This window comes from Pteropus alecto, unplaced genomic scaffold (genome assembly GCF_000325575.1).
Source record: "Pteropus alecto unplaced genomic scaffold, ASM32557v1 scaffold101, whole genome shotgun sequence".
NCBI lineage: Eukaryota > Metazoa > Chordata > Mammalia > Chiroptera > Pteropodidae > Pteropus > Pteropus alecto.
In genome coordinates, this window is record NW_006432945.1 from 346,064 (window position 1) to 362,967 (window position 16,904).

Genomic DNA, 16,904 nt, shown 5'->3' on the forward strand with positions numbered 1-16,904 from the left:
GAGCAGCTGCTTGAGGACGTCGGTGGCATACTCCAGGCGGCCCTGCAGGCCAGTCATGATGAGCGAGGCCACGTTGCCACGGTCGCGCATGGAGAAGCTGCGCTGTAGCTCCAGGGTGCGAATGAAGGTCAGCAAAAACACCTTGTTGTTGATGAGTTGGGCGAAGAGCTTCAGGGCCTTCTCCACGTGCTGCTGCCCATTCCCCTGCACCTGGGTGGGCGTGATGGCGTACTCTCAGAGCACAGCTCCTGGCCTCCTAGCCCGGCTCTCACTCAGGGTCTTTGCTGGTGGTATTAGCAGCTGTAGCACCGCTTCCACGACACCCGCAAGCACCCCAGCCACGGAGATGTAGGAGTGGCTGGTCTCTGAAGTCTACAGTCTGCTCTGACTTTCCCCTGGGCTGAGAGGGCTGGGCTCCAGGCGGGGCCCTCGATGGTGATGCTGTCCATCGATTTTCTCAAGGATGCCCCACCAGACCCATTCGGCTTACTAGCTTCCCCTGAATCACCTCTATCCCAATTTACTATCTTTAGTAAAACAAACCAACAAATGAATAAACAAACCTCACAGACTCATAGGTCTTTCCTTGAGCCATCTGAAATCCATTTGAGAATGAGACAGTATTGTAGTTAATTAATTCAGTCATTAATTTAAAAATGAAAAACAATGAGCATTGCCCAGGAATCGTCTCAAAGAACCAGAGTGGCCCCCTTGGCCATGACCTTCCTCATCAGAAATAACCCCGTTGCAGTGATGCTGTTACAAGCTATTTTTCCTCCTCGCTCCTGACCTTTCTCCAAGCGGCTGGCTTATCCTGGGACACCAGGCCCTGCGTCCCTACTGTGCAGCTGGGTCAGGGAGGCCGGCTTTACCTCCAGCTCGCGCAGGACGGGATGGTCCTCAATGCCGGGGAACAGGACTCGCATGGCATAGGTGCGATAGTCCAGGTAGGGGATTCCCGAGCGGTCCAGGTCGCTGGTCAGCTCATTAATGTCGGTCTGGAGCTCGGCAAATGCTACGAAAGTGCAGTGGAGACAGGGAGGCTCAGGAGGGGAACCCGAGCAGGGGAGGGAAAGGCAGGAGAAGGACTCTGTGAAGGAGGAGCGGAGGGCCTGGGGGGGCTATGACAGAAATGGTTATAGGGGTGCATCTCCACAGGGGGTGAGATATCTCCAGGCCGCCTTTCTGAGGTGGTGGCAATAGAGGTGATTTTTATGTTATTTCCTTTTCTGTGCTTATCTATAATTTTGAATTTTCTTTTTGTGTATTAAAAGTGTAGTTGAAACAAAGAAAAACGAAGAACACCGTGACCTGGGTCATGCATGTACTGCAGGTTCTGGAAGCAGGTGAGAGATGGTGGCCAAGGGGATCAAGCAAAGACCAAAACAAGTAGCTTTGCTCCTTTTTTCCAAGCAAGAGACTAAATCAAGATGCAAGAACATTGGGGACAACAAAAATCAAAACTACCATGAGATACCACATCATACGCACTAGGGAGGCTATTTCAAGAAATGGAAAATAACAAACATTACGAGGACGTGGAAATATTGGAATCCTCATACATTGCTGGTGAAAATGTAAATTGGTACAGCTGCTCTGGAAAAGGATTTGGTAGTCCCTTAAACAATTAAATGTAGAATTACCACGTGACCCAGCAATTCCACTCCTAGGTATCTGCCCAAAAGAACTGCAAGCAGGAATTTGAACAGATACTTGTACATGCGTGTTTATAGCAGCATTATTCATAATAAATAGCCAGAAGGTGAAAACAACCAAAATGTGAAAGATGAATGGATAATCAAAATGTGGTCTATACATTCAATGGGATATTATTCAGCCTTGTAAAGGAAGAAAATTCTGTTGCATGCTACAACATGGATGAATTTGAGGACATTATGCTAAGTGCAATAAGCCAGACACAAAGAGACAAATACTGTACGATTGCACATATACGAAATACCTGGAGTAGTCAAATTCATAGGAACAGAAAGTGCAATGGTAGTGGCCAAGGTGAGGTGAGGGGGTAATTGGGGTTATTGTTTAGTGGATATAGTGTTTCAGCTGGGGAAGAAGAGAAACTTCTGGAGATGAATGGTGGTGATGGCTACACAGCAAAGCGGATGTACTTAATGCCACAAAACTGGAGGAGGGGCGAACGCTGGGGGGTAGAGACAGTGAGGGTTAAGATAGTAAATTTTATGTTATGTATATTTTAATACACACATGCACACAAGAAACTGAGAACAAAACTAAACCCAGCCTTGGGGCGCCCTGGGCACAAGGCCCTCGGCTGACAGGGGATCCTCCCCTTGGGCAGGCCTGTCTCCTGGTGAGCTCCTCTCCCCTCCTCCCCAGCCTGGAACCAGAAGGAGCCCTTTCCTTAGCCCAGCTCTTCCCTGACAACTAGCAGAGGGCTTGTTTCTGATCCTGTTTGCAGCAAAAGGAGAAATGTTTTGATACCTAATTAAAATGTTTACCCAGAGAGCCCACTGGGTCCTCAGCCTAGGGGACAACCAGGTAAACCCGTCACCTTACAGCTGTGGCTGCGTGAGAGGTGGAAGAAAACACAGTCTCCGCTCCCACACGTGTCCAAGGCCAAGGACACCAGCAAGCCTGGTTCAGAGGCTCAGCCTGCTGCACTCATGAAAAACAAATCCTGGGGGTGGAGGTGGGGCGGGGGATGAGGTGGGAGCAGGTGAGATGCTCTCCACCTTTCCCGTAGCGGCTGCTTCCGTGTGCTCCCGGGACGTTATGCAAAAGGAGCCGGATGCTCCCACATGGGGGATTCTGACGTGGGGAGACTGAGGCTTTGAGAGGGAGAGGAAGGTGGCCGGGTTGCGGGATGAGTCAGAGTCGGGGGACAGAACAATGTGACCAGGCCTAGGGCCTCACCTTGGGCATTCTTAATAGGACTCGTTGGCCCTGAGGGCACAGGAAGTTTAGGGAAAAGAGGCCGAAGTGGAGAGCAATGGCTTGGGGCGGAAGGGATGGGAGTGAAGAGGAGCGGTCGATAAGGACGGGTTAGTAAGGTAGTAAGAGGGATGTGAGAAGCGAGGCTGTGCCGCCACTGACCTTCCTTACACTCCAAGGCCACCCGGGACTCCAGGTTGTCCATCTGCATTTGGAGCCTCTTCAGAGTGAGGTCATTTTCTCGAGATTTCCGCTTGTAGGCAATGAGGACGATGATGACAATGATGAGAAGGAGGCTGCCGCCTGCCGCGATGCTGATGATGGCTGGCAGGGTCAGCAAGCTGTCTGAGATGACACTCACCGAGCCAGGAGAGAACACCATCCCGCCCACGTGAACCTGTGCATTGCACACACATAGATGCTGTAGAGCCCTGGCATGCCATGGAATCCTTGTCGTTTCAGAAAGGACAGGAGAGGCCACACGCACACAGTGCAGTCTGGACGCAAAACAACTTTATCTGCTTACCTTTTCTTGTGTTCTCAACTTCTACCCGCTTTAACACACGACTTGGAAATAGGGTATGGAAAAGATGGAAGACAGAGCCTTTCTTTATGACAGATCACACATATGCATGGAGTGGAAAGGAGGGACTAACAAAAGAAGAGGGCTCACTCACCATGACCTTGTGCTGCCCCGTGAGGTTGGGGGGCTCGCAGAGGAGCTGTGTCTCCGACACAGTGACAGCACATGGGGTCTCTCCAATCAGCACTGTGTAGTTGAGTTTGGCACCTCCAGAGGCAGGAGGGCAGAGGTTTTTGCCCTGTAGATAACAGTAATCTTAATAGGAGTAATTGACACAGGCTTGCAGAAGTTAATTGCCTTTTTAAAAAAAGATGAAGGAGGTAGATTAAGGAGGGGAGGGCAGCAATGCAAAAAGAAATCGAATCCATGGTAAGTTTTTGGAGAGGACGTCAAACAGCCACAATTTAGACAGAAAGAGAGAAATGACGGGAGGAGAAAATGAAAGAGAAGAAGAGATTGGGAAAGAGAGGAAGGGGAGACAGAACACTAAACAAGTGAAACTTTGGGGCAGGACGCGTGGGAAATAATGTAAGTTACGCAGTAACAAAACACTTGTGCCAGGAAACTGTGGCCTCCTGGAACATGTGTGCCAGTTACGGTGGCCGTGGAAGCAGTCGATAAAAGCAATGGTTGCTTCCAACTCACTGCAGAACTTCTGGGTCCCAAAGCTCACAAGAACAAGCCAAAACGTTCTAAAGTGTTTCTCGAGAATCTCAGGCGCAAGATATATCACTCGATGGGTCAACAAGCTGTAAACAAGCTCCCTCTGCAGGGAGACGCCAGCTTCGTGAGTCCACATGTGCAGCAGCAGAACAAGAAAGCCCAGGAGAGGGGGTGCTCTCTTCATCTCTGCCCTCCCACATTCCTACCTTCAGAATGATGGGGGATCCCGGCTTCTGATCCAGGACTCCAGTAGGACTGAGCAGTTCAAAGGTCGGGTTGGGGTAGTAGATGAACTTGGTGTCGTTGTAGATGAGCAAAGACTGTACATTGTTGAAGACAAAGCCAAACTCGTCTGGCCGCTCCACAGTGTCCAGGCCCGGCCGGTAGTCCGTGGTCAGAGAGGGCGCCAGGCAGGTGAGGGTGGTGGTGTTTACAGCTTTGCACACCTGCGGGGCCCGGAGTGCAGAACTCAAACGCTGAGCGGGTGACGTCGGGGTCCCGTGCCACACTTCCCACCCTCTGCTTGCTTTGATTGTCACCATTGTGTTACTTGCTTGTCTTTATTACATGGTGAACCTCTTGAGAAAAAGGGCTGTGAACTTACTTTCGGGGGGATGCATTTTAACTTCATTCATTTATTCACCAACACTGCCTGAGTGCCTACTTTGTGATAGGTACTGTGCTAAGATTTGGGGCTATCTCGTGAAATAGATTCAACAAGCATAATACAGTCCTGGCAGAGGGCTGGGAACACAGTAGGGATGAGAGAGCACGGAAAGTTTGAGGAAAAAGTAGGGCAGAAGCAGTGCAGGGTGTGAGTATGAGTGTGAGCGTGAGTGTGTGTGGGGGGTGGGGCACATAGTAGGTGTTCAGTTAATGTTCACTGACTACGTTGATGAATAAAAAGGAGACTTCAACTCTTTAAATGTTCTACTTAGGATCTCTCTCTTCTCCAAACAAGTGTCCCTAACTCTGCACGGGGTAAACTTCGATATCGTCACTGATTTCATAATGTCCTCTCCTTCTTGGAGGATCCCAGTCTCCCAGCTAAAATCCTAGCTGGGCTGGCTCCTCCTTAGCACGCCATGTTCTCCTCTGCTTTAGTTCCAGGGCTGCTCAAGGCAGCAGTCAGACTAAAGAAACCACTACAGGACCCACGTGGGACTTGGGAAGAAAACCGGGACTTCTACCCCCATGGCTCAACTTGGGTTTTGGGAGCCACAGTGTCCCAGCGACAGCCAAGGGCATCTGTGAGAACTCGGCCTACTCAAGTACATGTTGTCCTGGCAGGTCCACACGTGTGTCTGGCCAACATACACAAACACGGACTTCATGTTCAGAAAACAAGACCGCGTGTGAAATTGCAAAAAAGCTGACACTTGCACGGAGATTACGTCAGAACTCCGAGGCCCAGTGTTAACCCTCGCTTTCCAGAGGGAGTCTGCACTTAAACCACCCCTCCCTGAGGGCTTCAGGCCATACTGGAGGTCAGTTACCATTCCTGCCCTTTTCGGCTCACACTTCAGTAGCTCCTTAGAAGTCCCTTTTCATGTTCTAGCTGGGGACATTTTGGCATGAGAAAAATGTGGGTACAGTCAAACGGGTAGAGTTGAGTCGGGGAGTCTCAAGCTCCGGGCTCTGAGAAGCAGACACGCCACCCACTCCCCACCCCACTTCGTCCCCGCTCATCCCAGTCCCTCCGACTGGACTCCTTTATGAATAAGCAAATCACTCCCAAACAAGGGGCCTCTGTTTGCTTCCCGCCCTGTGCTGCATCGGCACTTTGTTTGCCAAACATTCCTTTGGGTTTTGTGGCCTTCCCTTTGGCCCTTCTTACTTCTCGCTGGGGCTGCTTCATGACCCAAAGGCATAGGGAGGCCTGGCGAGCTGAGGCTGCCATGGAGCCCGAGCATGGCTGAGGGGCCACGTGCTTCTCTTCCCCACTCCCGAAAGAGAAGGCCTAAGGCAGAGTTCACGAGCTTCCTACCGTGGAGCCAGGCTTGATAGAAAACTGCAGACCCCAGGCCTCTCCGGGAGGCGTGCTAGCCTGCAGACCCCAGGCAGGTCACTCCTAAGCTGAGAGCCTCCAACTCACAAGAGGGTAGAACTAGAAACTACTTCTTAACTCCTTGAAACACTGAGGTCACGGTGGGTGGGTTGGGGGGCTGCTGTGGAGATCCCTGCTCAGGTCTGCGGGGAGGGGAGAGGGCTTCTGGGACCGAGCCTTCTCAGGCAGAGGCCTCCCAGCCCAGCCTTCTCTTCCAAGGGCTTCCCCAGGACTAATGCTGCAGCCTTTGGCGGTGGACCATGCCCGTCACATACTCATTCTCTCAAATTCCCTCTGTGCTATATTGACCATGTCTTTTATCTTCTGTGTTCTGGCGCTTTAACATCTGGGGCCTTGCTGACCCTAGAGGGGACTGCCCCTCACCAGGCTCGCCAGTTCCTGGGGCAGCAAACAATCTGCTACCTGTGAGAGCATGCTGTTGGAACACGAGCAACCAGTTCACACCCCCAACCACCTCCTTTCACACTGTGGGAATCTATCCACTCTATCCACCTTCCCTAACCCCACCAGGGCCAGGTGCCAGACACCTGGGGCAGCCCTTCTGCCCCAGAGCCCACTGAAATGCTCCAAGTTGGCCCCTCCTACACTTGCTTACCTCGCCTTGCTAGTTCCTTCTGTAGAAACCACAACAAAGGCTCTTGCCCATTGCCTTTTCTCCTTCTGCTTTCTAAACTACCCTGGGCCTTCCCTGAGTGCGTAACCCCCATCCCTCCATTGTGGCATGGCCCCCTTCTCTTGGGATTGGTCAGTTTAACCAACTATCTTTCCAGTGGCAGTCATCTCCTGGTCTGTTGGCCTTGCCATACCTGAATAATAAGGCAAGCTAAATTTTAAAAACATACCTAATTTGGTTTGGGGTTTCATCCTTCCTGTGAACTCACTATTCCCATCCCTACCCCTCACTCTCCTCCCTTTTATTTAGGCCCTAGAGGTGGACAGTTGGACACACAGCTACTGGGGGACACTTGGTCTGGAAATGGAGTGGGGACAGAGACCCTTTTACCTGTGGATCAAGTTCTACACATGGGATAAGGAGGCGTGTGCCTGCTCAGCCCAAACAGTGGATACTGAAAGGATGACCCAGGTGTCCCCATGTCTCTGGCATGATGGAATGCCAAGCCCAGGAACATCTCATGTGGTCTAATTACAGAGAGTTTAGATGTTTGGCATCTAGCCCAGCCCTGCCACCAGCCACCTTCATGACTGGGGGCAAGTTTCCTCAACTGTCCAAGGAGGAGGTTGGACCAGATGATCCCTGAGACTGTTCCAGATCTAGCTTTCCAGCACCCTGTCATTTTGTGTATTTCTGTTTCCTAAGGAAGCCTCAAGCATGCTGGGAATGTGTCAGGGATAGGAGGGTAGATATAAAACAATCTTTCTCATCTCCATCTCAGCCTGGGCGATCTCTTGAAGGTCGAAGCAGTAATAATAGTAATTCATATGAGGAATAGTGGCCATAATTTATAATACCAGCATCTCCTGGACTATAATTATGAATACAATAATGTTTCAGAAAATATTAGCTAAGAAGAGTGAGATGGAGCCAGTGGAACTAAAAAATTTATAACATATCAGATATTCTGCTCTTATGATAGAAAATTTCTTTAAAATCACAAAAATCCTTACTGAAAAAAATTGAATTACATGGCTCTGCACAGAGGAATAGAGTAAAATGTTCAACCTGATTATTTTAGTGACCAGGATGGAACCATCTGCATGCAGTGACTAATGTTTATTAAGTGCCAACCTAGTGCTGGCCAGCTGCTGCAGGTTACAAACCTGTGAGGTGAGTCTTATCACCATTTATAGCTGAGGATGGGGGATCAGAGAGGTTAACTGACTTGAACATGGTTGCTCAGCTAATAGATGGCAGTGTCCTGCTTCCGATCCAGAAGTATCTGAATTTGGAGCCAGAATTTCTTCACCCTCTTACACTGCTTCTTATCAGACCTTAAAGTGAGCATGACATAAAACAGGAACCCTTTTGTGCTGTATCTTAAGCTCAGAAGGCACTACGTTTATATACTCATTATATCACCTTCTGATAGGAAATGATTATATCGTAATTATAAAAATCATTGTCACGCTCAGGTGTTTGAAGCCATGATTCCAGACTCAGTCTTGAGCCAGCTTCCTTCTCCTGTAGTCAGATGCTCCCAACACAGAGCTCATCACATTGCAAAACACAGACACACAGCTGAGTCTGCTGAGGGCAGAACGGACCAGTGGTTACTCACATTGACAGATTCTTTGCCATTAAACTTGACCCGGATCCTTGGCTCCTGAATGACATCCAGGTTGAAGCCTGTGATGGTCAGGGGGGTGTGGCCACTGGGAATAAGAAGAGTCTAGGTTAGGTAAAAACCCTCTCAAACTGCCATCTCAATCCCTCACAAGCCACACTAGGGCTGAAGGGGTGACGCCACGCGGCACTGGGTGCCTCCTCCAGCCTCTGCCTCACCTGGCGATGCTCCACTCTGGCTCGATGCGCTGCACCCGGGGGTCGTCTATGTACTCGAACTGCAGGCTGTTATCCACGTGGGCTCGGTCGACACTCACGGAAACGGGGACTGGGCCCAGTCCGTTGGACGATGGGGGTGAGACGCACACGATCTCATTCATCGACCGCCTGCCAGGGGGACAGCAGGAGGGTTGTGAAGAAGGGCATGGGCAACAGGGGGCACCCTCTGGCTTGAAAAGGGGTTTTCTGCAGGCCAGCAAGTGTCCTCTGTCCTGTAATACGGTATACTACGGAACATGGCCCTCTTCAGTGGATATCAGTGCCTCTTTCTGCCTGAGATCCAGCTCTGGATTAGGAAGGAGCGAGTTGGAGAAGAGGATTAAACGTGGGGCAGCGGCGGGGCTTCCTGGGCTTTGGGAGGACTCCACTTTTCTGGATTTTTCTAGACTACGACTACTTAGCTGGTGCTTAGAGTCCAGAGAGTCAGTTAATAAATATTCATCGAGCACCCACTATGCAGAGAAGTGAACACACAGTCCTTGCCCTTAGGGAGTTTATGGTCCAAGGAGGCAATTATCAGATAATACTGGCCGAGTTGGGTTCTCGTCCATGGAGCCTTACACAATTCTCTCAGGATTCTCTACGTCTCCATTGGAGGCATCTGACAAATAGTAGGTGTTCAGGTTTCCAGGCCCAAAAGATGCCCTGAGAATGAGTCTGTGTATTTGTTGAGGATGGCCATGCAATGTTCATGTTTCTCAAGTGACCACAGTGGGTATCCAATGAATGTGTGGTCCTGATGGTGACCAGAGAGCTCCTGGGAGCCTTTCTGATCCGCGGTTCCCATGACCCTCACTTCTAATTATTTCTAGAAGGATCCAGACCCTGTGATACATAAGATATACATTGACTAGTGGAATATTGTTCTCACAGTGACTGGAATGGTGCTTGAGTCCAGGATGTAGCATATAACATGAAGATGACGGGCAGGCACGTGTATGAACATGCACAAGAACATGTGTGCACAGGCCACATGAGGACAGTCTTCTCGTGCTCGTCCGAGGCCTCTTACCCATAGAACTCGCAGGTCTGATTGCCCAGGTACACGGCCACGCTGCTCCCAGCCCCAAGGTAATGGCCTGTGATGGTCACCATGGTGCCTCCTGACTCTGGCCCTCGGATGGGGTTGAGTGACATCACGGAAGGGTTCTTTGGGAGGAAGCAGAGAAATGATCACAGCTCGGGTTTTTCCCAAAGGGATGGACCCAAGCTAGACTTAAGGATGGAAGGAGGGACAAACTCCATGCTCAGAGTACAGGTACTTTTTCTACCCTTTCGAATCCCAGACACTCTCTCTGCCTGGAGCTGAGACCCTTTCGAAGAAGAAGCTACAGACATATGCAGGGAAGGCAGAAAGGTCATGTTTTGGAATTAATTAACTCCCCGGGGAATCTCATGCTCATAATACTGATGGGAAGGCCGAGGTGACAGTGACTAATCTATCAATTAGTTTACAAATTGAGAACAATTTGGAAATGCTTCTCTATCTAGAGCCTGTACTGATTTTTTTGGCACAAAATCGATAGGGTTGAATAAAGCATCCCTGCCTGGATTGGGCCACCGAGAGGCGAAAGTCCTCCATTAATGGTCTATGCACACGTCCTTCTTCTGTCCCTCTCTAAACATATGTGAAGGGCACGGCAGGGTGCCTGGTGCAGGGAGCTGTCAGTAAACGTTAGAGATGGCTTCCCCAACCTGTATCAGGAAGATGGCCCGTCACTGGCTGGGATTTTCTAGTAAGCTCATTAAGTTGTAAAAGTAAGCCTGAAGCTTAAAAGAAATGTCAGTTAGCCTAAAATACATCAGGCAGCTGACCTAAATCGGAAAGGAATTGCTTCTGTCTGTAGGGCAGCGGAGAGGAGTCGAAAGTGCGTTTAACTGAGCAACTACACAGGCCTGAAGTAGCCACATTAGCCACTCACTAGTGACGGGCCCTAAAGCAAGTTTCTACATCACCCCGGGCTTTTGTTTGCTCCTCTGTCAAGAGAGGAGAGTGGACTAAATTATCTGTAAAGCTTCTCCCTGCTCTGGCATTCTACAGTTCTCTCTCCATCTAGTGTGTGTGTTTGCGTCTCATACAAGGCCCTGATGGGGCAGGCTGGTGACAGATAGGCAGCGGTTCTCTCCAATTCGAGAGAGAAGAGTACACGAAAGAGGCACAGATGCTGGGATGAGAAGGCAGAGACTGAAAGACCTACAAGAAGCAGTAAAAGACTTAAGAGAAGAGACTCTTGTGGTTTAATGAATTTTCAAAACTCTTAGCAAGGCTGGTTTGACCCCACCTGCTGGCACTGACACTTTTTTTTATGAAGAATTTCATGTGGCAATGTAGGTAAGTCTCAGAAAAGTGACTTTAAGGCCCCAGAAGCAAGTTATCGATTCAGTAAGAATTTAGCCCTGGTGGACTCCAGGGCCTCAGAAGCAAGTTATTGATTCAGTAAGAATACAGTGCCAGCTTTAAAGAAAGACTTTGATCCTACTACCTGCTGCCTGAGTGTGAAGAGATGTTTTCAGGTGCGAATGTGTGCATATGTGTGTATAACCACACCAACACACATAGCAACTCTCTTGTACACTTCCATGATCCTGCACACTGACACACATCACTGCAGATTTCAAGTGACTCCTCTAAATTCCTATTTATAATGTCCTTGGCAGAAAACAAAGCTTGCTGATAAATACAGACTTTTTAAATTAGGTCCCTCAGGCACTCTGTCCTCATTAGGTTGGTATTAGAGGACAATATAGCATTGGCTGGGACAAAGGACAGCCCCTCCCCACCCTGGGAGGTGCTTTCTAAGATTCGATTTCTAAGAAAGGCCTGGTTTTGCCTTATTTAGAACAGTGCCCTATGGCTCTATGGGACTCTCTGCAATACTGTTAGTCACATACCCGTCCCATCCAGAAAGACAGGCTTGCAAAGTGAGGCTAGAAGTTCCCTTTTCTGGTCTCCTGGAGGTGTCTGACTTGGGAGGGGGTGCATAGGACCTTCCTGGGAGAAGTGTGGAAGGAAGTGTGCCCTTGCTGGGAGCTGTAGCTTTGCACTAGACCCAGTACTTACCACGAAGGTGTACTGTTGATGGGACTTGGTCATGAACTCTGGCTTACACTCGCCGATGCACAGGCGCACGGGCCCGGAGGTGGTTCCCACGAGGGCATGGCCCATCTCACAGACGATCCTGAGGAGCAAGCAAACCTTCCTGTGAGAGGTGCAGCAAGAGCTGGCATCCCTGCCCCACCTTGCTCACCTAGTACAGTGCATGACTCATCACAGTCATGCCACAGTGCTGGACCAAGACTCAGCTATCTCACCCATCTCGCTGTGTGACCTTTGGGTAAAGTGCTCTCCCTCTCTGGACGTCAGTCTCTCATCTGTACAGTGAGAGGTTGGATGAGAGAATTTCTAAAGCCCTCTGTGCCTTCAGAACGCTATGCTGCCTAATCCTCGGAACAAGCCTGTAGTCCCACTGCTTAGTGCAATGCCTAGGACCCAATATTTGTGGAACAAACCTAATGTCCAACAGAGAGATGTAGGAATCTGCAGTGAAAGAGATGTGTTCTTTCCTAGGTGGTAAGCCAACACTGCAACTCTTCCTAAAAGGGAGTGAGGGCCTATTTGTCAAACTGATTCAATTGTGGTTTCCCGAAGTGAGTTTTAAAAAGAGAATAAACAATCTGGTGAGATAGTGAGAGCCCCAAACGGGAGCACAATGGGAGGAGTGGAGCTCTGTGTCAGTAGGCGAAGGGCTGGGAGTTGGATGAGTTCATTAGGACAGCAGTGGACACCAGACTCCCACTTAATCACAGGCTGAGCACGCTGTGCTGGTGGGCGAGGCAGTGAATCAGCCCTGGGGTTGGAAGTCCTGTCGCACATTAGGAGGAGAGCTGGCGGGAGGAGGGGGTGCCACGTGCTCTCTCCTGAAGTGCAGATCAATACGCTCAGGGACGACTTGGCTGGTGCCTGAGATAAGTTACAACTAGCACGTTTACAGACTGGTTGCCTTGGCCACGGCAGCCACCTAGAAAGGGTGGGCAGTTGAAGGATATGGGAGAGATTGAAGAAATAGGGTTCTTGGGGGTACCTCTTGCCTGGGATTCTAAGGCATGGGGTGAGTGGGAAAAGGCCCCATCGGGCTCAGCAAAAAGGAACTGAGAACTGAGGGAAAGATTTTCCTTCTCTCCCGACACCATGTAAGAGTTCAGAGCAGTCTGGCACCCCAGGTAGGTTTGCTTAGTAGGGAGTCAGCAAAACAGGCCCCCTTTACACTAATCCCCAGCATTATCCTGGCACTGTGGGGAAGATCTGTGTTTAACCGAGCGATGCTTATCTCAACAGCTTCTCTAGGAAGGAAGGTAACTAAACAGAGATTTCATTTCGATGTAATAAAACTTGCATTAAACAAATACACCGCATGCTCGCACACGCAGCGTGCCGCTGATCTCTGTCCCCTTCGTAACAGTTAATCCCAAATAAGCACTTTCACTCCTGGTGAATATTTACTTAACATGCAATAACTGTCTTATTACGTTTAGCATATTAGATTCAACAAGAAAGTACTGAATGCACAAGGAAGGATACGCGCCTGTCCCTTTCTCTATGAATGAATAAATTAATTATGAACCCAGAGTAAAGATGATAGCGATGATCAATTAGTCTTTGACACGCAATTGTCTCCTTAAACCTCATTAGGGGAACATTTGAGAAGTCTAATTTAAGGTACTATGTGTGGCTATCTCCATGCTGCTACCCGCTGACGAAACAGCTCTCTCATCCTGTCTCCTGGGCCCTAACGCCTGCTGCTGTTTGGGGTTCTCTGCCTCCCTGCAAACCATGCCTTGTGCCCTCGAGGACCTCCAGGGCAGAACCAGCTATCCCTGTGGGTGGCCAGGGGGAGAGAGGGCACAGAAGACGAGGGAGAGATAAGTCTCTTTCCTTCTAATCAGGGCTTTCTTGTCCCTCATTCGCCCCCCTGGGACAATCTGTGCCAGAGTGAGTCTCCAAAAGAAAAGAAGGAAGAAATCATGGCAGGCTTGAAATGTGAGAGGAAATATGAAAACGTATAAAGGTCATGGGCATATTTGCTCCTCCCTGGACCACCCCGGGGCCTGTCTAAGAGACAAGAAGGCCTAGAGAGGCCTGTTCAGCCGTCCCTGTAGAAATACTGTCTTTTCTAGGACATTTTTTTTTGCTCAGAGTTCATGTCCCAAAAGATAAGCTTTTCATGGTAAGCATGGGAGATGGGGGATGGGTGGCAGATGGGCACTGCCCAAGTGTCCAAGGCCGAGTGACTGCAGCTGGCTTCGAATGCCCCACCGGGAAGCGTGTAACGCAGAGTACCAGGAGCTGGGCTGCAGTGCGGGCCAGAGCTGGACCATGGGTTCCTGTCCTTGGCACTGCAGCTGACCTCTCTCCCTACCTGTGAAGTGAGGGTCAACTTCATCGAGTGAGTGGGAAGAGGGGCAGTGGGCTGTAGAAAAAGGTCTGGGTAGGCAGGTCTAAGAACTGGGCGAGAAACGTAAGGAATCAGGCAGCATTGCAGGAAAACTCGAATGTCCTCCAACTCTTCTTCCTATTTTATTCCTGGGACTCAGTACTTGCAGGGAAGGATGGAAAGGCGTCCTTGAGTGTATTCGTTGTAGGCATTGAATTTACTCTCAGGGAGATTAGGGAGTTAAAGGAAGAAGCAAGGACGGCTACAAGGAGTGGAAAGGGTTACAGCGAAGAGTGAGAATCAAGCCATACCTTATAATAAGAAGAGTTATAATGTACTGAGCTGTGATCTTGGCAGGCACTGTGTATGAGAGGATCTTGTGTCATCCTCAGGCTCTCCTATGGGGAGGGTCTTATGATCTCCATTTTATAGACAATGAAACTAAGACTCATTACAGCCACAGTTCTGGTAAGTGGCAGAGCCGTGATTCACATCCACGTCAGCCTGACTCCAGAGCTCATGCCTTTGACTACTCCACTCGAATGCCTCTAGAATTAATGGAGTAATCTGTAATACATCTTTTGGAGAGGGGACAGCATGGACATGGCAGCAATGCTGGGGTGGAGATGAGGTTGTTGGCAGGGGAGGGGGAGTAGGGGAGGAAAGATCTGGCTGGTCACTGAGACCCTGAGAGCTAACCCCCTGTGCCCCCTGCCTTCCTGGCTGTAGATGCCACAGGCGGTGGTGTGTGCGCTGCTTCCTCCTTCACGCCTTACGAGTTGGCTAAGTTCCCGTGGTTTGATTTCTGGGGCCTCCTGCCTTTCTGCCTCCTCCTGGTGTCCCTGGTGACACCAGGCTTATTATTAGGAGATGACAGCTGGGGATGTTTTCTCCTTGTAAAATGAGGAGTTGGACTAAACAACTATCCAATGGTTATTTACCTTCAACACTCGAAGGCTTGACTCCTCCTTGTTGACAGGGGGCTTCTGGAGACACATTAGTGCCACCAATAAACTTTCTAATGGTGGGAGTGCAGATCCCACGAGGTATATCGTTTACTGATTCTGACATCCTAAGGACCACGGAAGCCGTTGTAGAGATCATCTGTTTCTACAAACCCATTTTCCAGATGGGACATTTGAGGACCAGGGAGCAAAGTCACTTGCCCAAAGTCACCTAGCTCATAAATAGCTGAGCTCTTGGCATCCAGCTAGTGCCCTTGCTCCCACACTGTATCGCCTCTCATGGACTGGCATAGTGGTGCCTTTCTCCCCACGTGTGCACCCTGGGGTGGGGAGCACACACATCTAACATCTATCAGGCTGTGGCAGAGTTCACAGGTACAGCAGATGAGAGGAAGGGGGTCTGAGGACCGAAGTCGAGTCCATCTCACACAGAGACCCTGTCCCAGGAAGGGCTAGGCTGCAGCCTCAACCTGTGTCCCACTGCCTGGAAAACGTCCTGTGACGGAATCACCCGGCCCTCCACAGTTCTGTGGGGTGCTGATTGCAGGACTAAGTGGGGCCCTTTAACCAACATTAACCTAATTGCTGAGTGATAGATGGTAGGCACAAGCATATGGTGAGTCATTACCATGCCCGCTAATCCCGCCCGCGCCCGGGACTCTGCACCGTGCCCATTTAGCCAAATTCATCTTTCGCAGACATCTGTAACGATGGAGCCTGCTGCTCCCCGCCCAGGATGGAGGCTTTAATGATGTTAACGAAGTCTGATACCTCGGGAGCGGTAATGAGCCTGGCACGGCTGGAAACCAGGGCTGCATCGAGCCAAGGTGCCGAGTGCGCTTGCCGCCTCCTGCCTGCCCCTCGCTCTGACGACCGACGACAGTGGCAGTGTTCTAGGGTGACCACCAGACTTGGCAGGGGTCTGGGGCATATCCTCACTTCCCGTTTCTCTCAGCACTTTCTTCCCTAAGGCCTTGGGTGAGTGCAGAGCATTTGATTTCATAGATAAAGCTTTATTTCTTTATGGCACATTACAGTCTCCATTTTACAATCTTATTTAATTTTTCTCAAAATCCGCGTGGCGGGACTCATGATTTCCATCAGGCCGATATGATCAGAGGGACTGAACAGAGTGCTAAGGTCGTAGGGCTGGCAGGCAGAGGAGCCAGGACTGAGAATAGCTTTGAGTTCCAAATCTCACGCCATGTCCATGTCCAGCTGCCCAAGAGTTTACTCTTCTCAGCTCGAAGCCTCTCATCGCTCTCTCAAAGCCCTTTGCTTTGGAGTCTCATCGCGCTGGAGGTCCAGCTTGTGCCCAGAGGCCCAAGGCAGGTCCTGGAGGCTGCGGTGGACTTGGGCTTGAGACCCGGTGTCTAGCCCTGTCTGGCAGGGTGCTGGGCTCCGTAAAGACCCTCTGCCTGTGAGGACTCCTCTTCTGGCTCAGAAGTGCTACTTAAGCCATATACCCTTCCCCTCCCTCTTCTCTTTCCTGTAGACCTTGCCAGCCTTTCCTCTGAGATGCATCCCTTGCAGGCATGAGGTTGTCAGTGAGGGACCAGGTCTGAAGGACGAGGTCAGCTCCTTCTTCTCTCGTGGGTCTGGCAGAAATCACACCCGCCTCACAATCTGGGAATTCACCTTTCTGACCCTGACCCTGGGCCACACTGGAATCATGGCCTCTGACTCTGGAAGCCATATGCTGACGAATCATGGAATTTTTTGGCCACTCTTACCCAGGAGTCTTGCCCCATCGCTGTTAAGG

At 50.2% G+C, this 16,904-nt stretch overlaps 1 protein-coding gene across 1 annotated transcript in view; it reads right to left on the reverse strand.

Moving 5' to 3' along the window:
* Nucleotides 1-16,904, reverse strand: part of PLXNA2 (plexin A2) — a 198,460-nt gene that overhangs the window by 15,291 nt on the left and 166,265 nt on the right. Inside the window, exons 14-22 of the mRNA XM_015586276.2 lie at nucleotides 11,807-11,924; nucleotides 9,758-9,894; nucleotides 8,686-8,853; nucleotides 8,462-8,555; nucleotides 4,363-4,602; nucleotides 3,588-3,731; nucleotides 3,073-3,307; nucleotides 873-1,015; nucleotides 1-210 (exon numbers count right to left, since the gene is read on the reverse strand). The exon at nucleotides 1-210 is cut by the window's left edge and continues 31 nt beyond it. Of these exons, the coding sequence (XP_015441762.2) occupies nucleotides 1-210; nucleotides 873-1,015; nucleotides 3,073-3,307; nucleotides 3,588-3,731; nucleotides 4,363-4,602; nucleotides 8,462-8,555; nucleotides 8,686-8,853; nucleotides 9,758-9,894; nucleotides 11,807-11,924 (1,489 nt within the window). The remainder of the gene's footprint in view (nucleotides 211-872; nucleotides 1,016-3,072; nucleotides 3,308-3,587; nucleotides 3,732-4,362; nucleotides 4,603-8,461; nucleotides 8,556-8,685; nucleotides 8,854-9,757; nucleotides 9,895-11,806; nucleotides 11,925-16,904) is intronic.